This window comes from Penicillium alfredii (genome assembly GCF_028826965.1).
Source record: "Penicillium alfredii strain IBT 34128 chromosome Unknown utg000004l_segment0_segment0, whole genome shotgun sequence".
Lineage (NCBI taxonomy): Eukaryota > Fungi > Ascomycota > Eurotiomycetes > Eurotiales > Aspergillaceae > Penicillium > Penicillium alfredii.
In genome coordinates this window covers 1532208-1539955 of record NW_026622701.1, presented here as the reverse complement: position 1 = coordinate 1539955, position 7748 = coordinate 1532208, and the positions used below count along the sequence as shown (strand labels likewise).

The following is a 7748-nucleotide window of genomic DNA, read 5'->3' as shown; positions in this document are numbered from 1 at the left end:
ATGCCGGACCGTCTGTCGCGTCTAAAGGCGAAGCTGCTGCGGCGATCATCGACACCCGCGGTTCCTAAAGTGGGCGACGGGGCGGACCCGTGTGTCCACCCCAACCCAACTTCTCGCACCTCCTACGCTTCGCATCTCTTTGAATCAGATAGCGAAAAATCCCCTGCGTACAGCATCGTCTCTTCCCCAGCCGATCAATCCTCTGACGAGATCTGCCCTGCGCCCGACTGGCACGAGCCCCAGCATCCCGACCGAGAGGCAAGGAGACACCAGCCTCATCCGTCTCTACGATCACAGCCACAGTGCCAGCATCCTTCCGTGCCAGAGCACCGTGCTTATACGCCACCTTCGACCGAGCCCAACACTTCGCCGCTGTACACTCCCCTCACCGGCGACCCTCTATTCCCCCTCGAAACCCCTCCGCTTCCGACTCCTCAGCATTCCGACGACACCTCGTTCCAGTCTGCGCATGGCAAAGCTCGAGGCACCCCGGCGGAGAATCCATTGACCCCGAGCCTTGATACTGTCGTCGAGCGGCCCGCATACGATCGTCCGCCACCTTCTTCTTTCTTCCCTCCCCCTTCGAGCAAGCGTCCCAGTCTTGCTTCACGTCGGCAGTCTCTTTTCCCGGTGTCCCACCAGCACTTGATCAGCGGGCTGCTGGAGCCCAGCCGCTTCTCTTCGCACGGCGACCCAGCCAGTGAACGTGCCCCCACGTTCGAAATGGTCCATCGTCGGGTTTGGGTCAAACGCCCCGGTGGCTCGGCCACCCTGGTGCCGTGTTTGGAGGATGCGGTTGTGGATGAGCTGCGCGACCAGGTGATCACGAAATATGCCAATTCGTTAGGTAGTCGCTTCGATTCTCCGGATATTGTGATTCGGATCGCCCCACGCGAGGGTTCGAATCGACAGGCACACCCCGATCGCCTCTTGAGCCCGGAGGAAATGTTGTCGTCTGTTCTGGACACTTACTACCCTGGGGGGCAAACTGTTGAAGAAGCGTTGATGATTGAAGCTCCCACGCGCCGGACTCCCAAGCCGTCGCCACGCCATTCTGTCTATCATCATCACCATCCGGGGCCGGGCGAGCACGGCGAGTATTTCCCTCTCATGCCCGTGAACCCGAACGCACCTACACCTCCAACACACAACTCCAATTCGGGATCTGCAACGAATGCACCCTCAATTTCGATTCTCACCACCGGCGTGGCGCCTCCACTGCCATCTCCAGGAAACCGTGCATCACGACATCACCCCCGGCCTCCGCTCGCAAGACATACGGCCAGTTCGCCAACGATGCTTGCCCAACCTCCTGGAACCACAGGTATGTTGGCCATTGGATGTTATCCAGAAATTATGACTGACCTTCAAAGAATCTGGTATCTCCCCTCACAACCAACCTCCCGCGACGGCTCCGGCGCCGACGGTCCCTACACCACCTGCCCCGGCAGCAGAGTCTCCACATGCCAAGGCACACACCCCACCGGCGCCAGTGGCATCTCCACGCGCCCACCGAAAATCCAAGGGTTCCTCGTCACCCGGAGCGGTATTTGGCGGGTTGATTGACGGTACTGTACCGCCAATCAATGTTCTCATCGTGGAAGACAACATCATCAACCAAAAACTGCTGGAAGCGTTCATGAAGAGACTCAGTGTGCGCTGGAAATGCGCCGCAAATGGCGAAGAAGCGGTCCGCAAATGGCGGCAAGGTGGCTTCCATCTGGTCTTGATGGACATCCAACTGCCAGTCATGAATGGATTGGACGCCACCAAGGAGATTCGCCGACTGGAGCGGTTGAATGGAATTGGTGTCTTCCCAAAAACCGCCTCTGGTCGCACGAGTGCGTCTAAAACCACTGCCACGTCCCAGCTAGAGAAAAGGCCTGGTTTCTATCGCACCGTCAGCGAAGAGGATACCTTGACAGATCTGTCACTATTCCGCAGTCCGGTAATTATTGTCGCGTTGACGGCCAGCAGCTTACAAAGTGACCGTCATGAGGCCCTGGCTGCTGGCTGCAACGATTTCTTGACCAAGGTATGTTATTATGTTTACATTCCATTGATATGGCCATTGCTAATCATATTATAAATAGCCGGTGGGATTCCCCTGGCTTGAGCAAAAAGTAACGGAATGGGGATGTATGCAAGCATTGATCGACTTTGAGGGTTGGCGTAAATGGCGTGGCTTTATGGACACCCCCCAGCCCACCCCTCCCTCGATCAACAATACGACCAGCCCGATGCAATGTGGCAATCGCAATGAATTCGAGGCTCAGACGGAACCCGCATCGCCCTCCAGTTCCCGCACAACGGCTAAACCAGAAAAGCCCAACGGCGCGCGGCCTGCTCTCCCTAATGCCGCGGAGATCCTGCGCGAAGACTCCTGGGGCAGTGGCAGCGGTGATACCGCAGACTCACCGACAAGCCCGCAGACAACACCTGCAGAATCAGTTTCACAGCCAGCCGCTGAACCCGAACCTGCTCCCCTGGACGGGCAATGACCCATGCCCAGTCTAGCTAGCCTTGTTCTTGAATTCTGAGACCACTCCAAATGCTGAAAATGGGATATTTCTCAACTCAATTGCTGATTCGCAGAACGAATTTTTCTTCCATATGTCTCGACTATGTTGTCTTTTCCATTGGATACCCCGCATAGCAACGCCTGTCTTTTTCTATTTCTTTTTGATCCTTCTTCATATCCCTTTCTGGGCAGTGCGGGTGCCTCCAAAGCTGTATAGGGACTGGAGCCATGATCTGTTTTAGAAGCTTCCTGGAATTTTCCGAGATCTCTTCTCTGGCTGCACTCATCTGACTGCACCTACAACTTTTCTTCTTGTCGCTTCTTTTATTATATGGTCTTTGAACGACGCCTTAGGTACACATACATGAAGCCGACATACTCGCGCATACGATGGAGATGTCTTGATTGAACCAATACCCTTTCTTTTCTGTCTCATTCTCTAAGATGGCAATTTGCATATCTCGTTTACCATAGGTATCCAAGGCAGACCACTTGTCAAGAAGCCTTACGCCCCAGCCTTGTCATCACTGGGGTGAGTTTCTGGTTTGCGAAACCTTCCAAGGCTTTTGATGACCTCTTGGATATCTTGCGGTTCCATTACGTCCCTCTCTTTCACCTATGTCCCCGGGTAATCAAGCTCGTCCCACCGTCACCACAGTGTGATGACAAGTCCGTTGCTGTCCCTCACAAACTCGAATATTCCTACTTCATAATAGTCCCAATCCATCATTCCTCGCGCCATTTTCTGATTGGGGTCGAGAGGAAGGAAGCTCAGCATATCAGCGTTATATGGTTCCAGATCACACTGGGACGCGGCGTTGCTTGTATACACAACCGCCACCTCGGCGGTAGCAGTGGAGGTAGCGGCGGTAAGGGTGGCGGAAGAGGATGAGGCCGTATACTACGGGGTATACTACGGGGTGGGTCGAAGAGGGAGTTTAGATCGCGAAATTTCACACCACGCTTCAACGAAGCGCTCGTGGTGTACTACACGGAACTGATTGCGCATAAATCAAAGATTCCATCGAATTTCTGCGATCTCATCCATTAAGTAAGGGACATGAGCAAGCTTTCCAGGCCTTTGATAAATGCCTTCGGATTCGTCAGCAGAAAGGCGCCAACTCACCGGTACACACGGGCTTTGTCTAGCACAAGATCGGCGTATTCATGCGCGCAAGAGCAGATTTGGCCAGCGCAATGTAAGCGGACCCTTTGTGCCAACCTTGGGAAGTCTTTTTATGTATGGTCTCTGATGCTGATAGATTCTCCTTTCAGCACCAGTGCATCCCTCCGATCAGCGATAAAGATTCTTGTCGCTTGTGAAGGTCAAACTGCTGCCGCTATGCGATCCAAATTCGCTGCTTGGGGTGTACTCCACGAGACTGGCGAATTTGCAGAAGCAGAAGAGGGGATGCAGCAGATCACCAAAGATCTCGCTGGCTTGGGCAAGTCTGTGAATCACGCAGACTTGACTGAAGATGATTTTGACCAATACGTGCTATATTGTCATAGATGAGAATTGTTGCCGAGGAGTGGAATGTGAAGGGTTGTTGTTTTCTGTAGAGAGTGTTGATTCAAGTAATCCAGTCTCTTTGCCTGGACTCATTCATCAAGTACGCTCTTAGTAGAACATTTGCGATCTAGGAACGCCTTCGTATTCTTATAAGGAGCTAATCGGATTCTTCTACTTTGACTTTTTTTTTTTATTGCCTATTTCCTATTTAGACCTTTATACAGAATTCCATGATACATTATAGGCCTATGTAAGTACATCCTTGATACTGAGATACTAAGCTCTGCTCCGAGAATATCTCAATAAGTTCTATTATAATCAACAGAAATACATGTCTCCCCTCCCCTGGTCAGCAAGACACGTAATTTTATCCTATTCAAGGCATACAGCAGTAGGGCCACAGCCACCCACCAGTGAACTATCCAAGTATACACCCAGTGATGAAGTCAGGTTGTACAAAGCACCCGTGGATTACCTCACACGCGCATAGCATTTCTTCTTTGCGACCCTAACACGGACACGTGCAGCTGGCTCGGCATCTCATGAAGTTCTTTGTTCTTTGATTCGTCAAGGGAATGCGGATCTATGCAGCTACTGTCCTACCCAGGGTCATATTGTTTCTTTTTCTTTTCCTTTTTCCCGGGATTTGGTTTCTTTGTTGTGTCTGTTAGCCAGCGAGTATTTGAGAATGAGAATTACTTGAATTCCAGCACTTACTTACCTTGAGAGTTATTAGAGCTTTACCTCGTCTCGCTGCAACACAGAGAAACTACTTGTTGAATCCCCAATATTGTGATCCAGTTCGATATACCAAGTCTATATAAAGTAAAGTGCATCAATAATTATCACTACTCGGACGAAACCCATTCTCATGCCCGACTCTTCTTCAGCACCTTCAAATATGCAGACCCAGGCCACACCCTCAGCATCTACTCCAACTACCATTAATCCTCCTCCCCACCACCCCCCTGCGACTAGCATAGCAACCTGGCTGCAAAAGACCCTCGCTTCGATCTGGGGCCTTTTCACAACAGACTCGACTGCCAAAGACGGCATGGAACCCGGGTCCGACGCGGTCTCGGGATGGATTGGGGTGCGGCGAGGAAGAGGAAAGGGACGGTGTCGGGGTGTGGGGAAGATGCATTGATTTCAGTTCAAGGGAGATTAATTAGACTCGAATATTCGAAATTTTGAGGGATGCTGGGCATGAGCAGAGATGATGGAATCTTATACAAGAAAACCAACCGTTTGAATAACCAAAGAATCTTCCCAGGGTTGGAATGGAATGATGATGCTGATGAGAAATGTAAAATCATGGTTTGGTATAGATACACGATCAATTAGACACACCACATACACATACTCCCCTTATAAGTACAAGTACAGTCCCATCTCCAGAGCAGACGACAAGACCAAGATCAGGCCTCCACTCGGGTCGGGACCTTGCGCATGCCGCGCTTGCGGTCGTCCGACGGCACACCGTACCGGCGGCCCGGAGCCCAGGGCGCACGGCCATCGCGGCCGGTGGTCTGCGTAGTAAAAGCAACTTCCTTGATGCGGTAGTCAAAACGCGACTCCTGGGGACTAACACTCGTGATTTTGCGTTCCCGGCGGGCCTGGGCAGCTTCACGCTGCTTCTGCTCCGCCTCCGCTTGGTCTCGGAGCCGGTCTTGGTGACGTTGCTCGACAAGGAGGGGCTCATCTGGGTACTTGGCGAGGTCACGTTCAAGGGCGATCAGCTGTGGGTGTGGGATGCGTGCGTCGGCTGGCTGCAGCACCTGGCGAGCATTGTCGCCCTTGCCGACCAATTCGATCAAGTGTGGCCTTTTGGGCACGCGTTCGGCAACGTGGTGTGGCGAAGACCATTTCTCGGCAATCTTGTGTTCCTGAGCGGGCGCGCCAGAGAAGACGCGGCCTGCATCCACACGCGTAAAGGACCGTGATTCCGGCACCGGGTAAAACATCTGGGCACCGGTGAGGGGATGCATGGGGAGGTCGTTGATGGACTCATGCATTTTCTGTTGGTCGGGATTTCTAGCAATACCCGTGGTAGGTACCATTTCATGGATTGCCCTCGCATATGGCAGTGCAAGAGGTTTTCCCTACTCGATGGTCAAGTCAGTGATGTGTCCTCGACTACCCACGAGTACGAAGCAGGAAAAGAAGAAGAAAAAAAGGGCAATGCAAGTGACTCAGAGAAAAGGGTAAGCTTTAACCATGCAGACAGCGAGGCCTGAGTCTTAAAGACTAATCGATTTTTTGATAACTCATCATATGCGCGGAAGGGCGAGGGCTCACAAAACCAGAGGATAACAAGGGCGAGGGCAAAAAAGAAGAATCATACCTGTGATCGCTGTCGCTTCTCTAACTCAACCAGCCGCACCACAGCCGCAATGCGCCTCATGTCGACCCCGAAAGTGACGCTGACCTCGCGCACAGTCTGCTTCTCCTCCACCACTCGTTTATAAATTTCATTTTGGAGTGGCAAACTCAAAATACTCTGGCTGATAAACGTCGGGTTCTCCGGGAAAGGGTATTGTTTAAGATCTCTGTATTCTTTTCCAATCATTTTCCGGTATTGAGACACATAGTTTGTCCGGTTGGGCTTGTGGTGTTTGAGTTCGGATCCTGGCCCGTCCAACCATTCGAACATCTCCCGACGGAGTTTGCTCTGTGAAGGGGCTGTGGCGGAGAATGAACGGGAGAAGGTCGAGAAGACGGAGGGTAATGACGGGAGAGAGGGGATGGAAGTAGATAAGGAGGGCCCAAGGTAGGGGAGGAGCGTGCTGGAGACACGCCGGCTTTGTATCCGGGGTGCCATCTTGAAGGCAGGGGTAGAACCAAGGGAAATAGGCAAATAAGAGACCCAATGCAGATGTCAGAGACCAAGCATCCCCGCCATTGACTCCCCGTGCGATTGAGGTTGGTTGGAAGACAAGGTGGAAGTTGGGTGCAGCAGGGGAAGAAGTTTTCGGCTATGTGTCACGTGACATATCCAATAGTCTGTGTCTACTCTAGATGTATACCGTATTTCATCCACCGGGTAGCTTTCCTTTTTCAAGATGTCATTTATTTTACAAGATAACTAATAGTCAGGGCCACTGATTCCTCAGATATACCCGAGAGGCATCTAGCTGGTACTGCTTTTTGTAGTGGGGATTGCAAAGATATCATGTGATCTGGTGTGGTACATAAACAGGTCTCACCGAGATCTTAATAGTTCATGTATTCTTCTTCACACTCCCCCAGTACTTCCTCCCAGGTGGTACCTCCCATACCGATTGACCCTACCCCATAATTTGACTTGTTGGTCGCTCTCGATGCGATGGTGACCTGGGGACTCTGGAACTTGACGATGGCATGGAATTCCGATCAGTAACCAAAACCTGATTGCCACTGTTGTAGGAAAATATCCCCGTGGTCAATTCATTCCCAGATACCGCACAACTCTGAAAACTATCCACCAGGTTCTTTCTAGATCTGACAACTTCAAGTGGGATATATTGTCCTGTTTCCGAGACCGCTTTATTTCCAACTGGATTATGTCTACACCGTTGATAAAGATACTGGTCATTTAACAGTCATCCAGTGGAAAACTGGGAACGGGGGCCCTATACCCTAGATCTCGATGGATGACGCTGGCCAATTCTCGAGAGACATCACCCAGTACAATAGACACACTCCTTGATGGTGTGGCGAGGGTCTGAGACCTAA

The 7748-nt window shown here is 51.6% G+C and overlaps 2 protein-coding genes across 2 annotated transcripts; one reads left to right on the top strand and one right to left on the bottom strand.

The window, feature by feature from the left end:
- On the top strand, positions 1–2501 carry NUU61_002235 (response regulator; the record flags this gene model as incomplete). Its single annotated transcript, XM_056652817.1, has 3 exons — positions 1–1324; positions 1374–2035; positions 2094–2501. 3 exons carry the CDS (start codon positions 1–3, stop codon positions 2499–2501), a joined length of 2394 nt encoding a protein of 797 aa, XP_056513884.1.
- Positions 2502–5452: 2951 nt separating this feature from the next.
- NUU61_002234 (mitochondrial 37S ribosomal protein mS45) lies at positions 5453–6855 on the bottom strand (the record flags this gene model as incomplete). The annotated part of the gene is made up of 2 exons (XM_056652816.1): positions 5453–6136; positions 6379–6855. The coding sequence occupies 2 exons, from the start codon at positions 6853–6855 to the stop codon at positions 5453–5455; spliced, it is 1161 nt and encodes a 386-aa protein (XP_056513883.1).
- Positions 6856–7748: the final 893 nt, after the last annotated feature.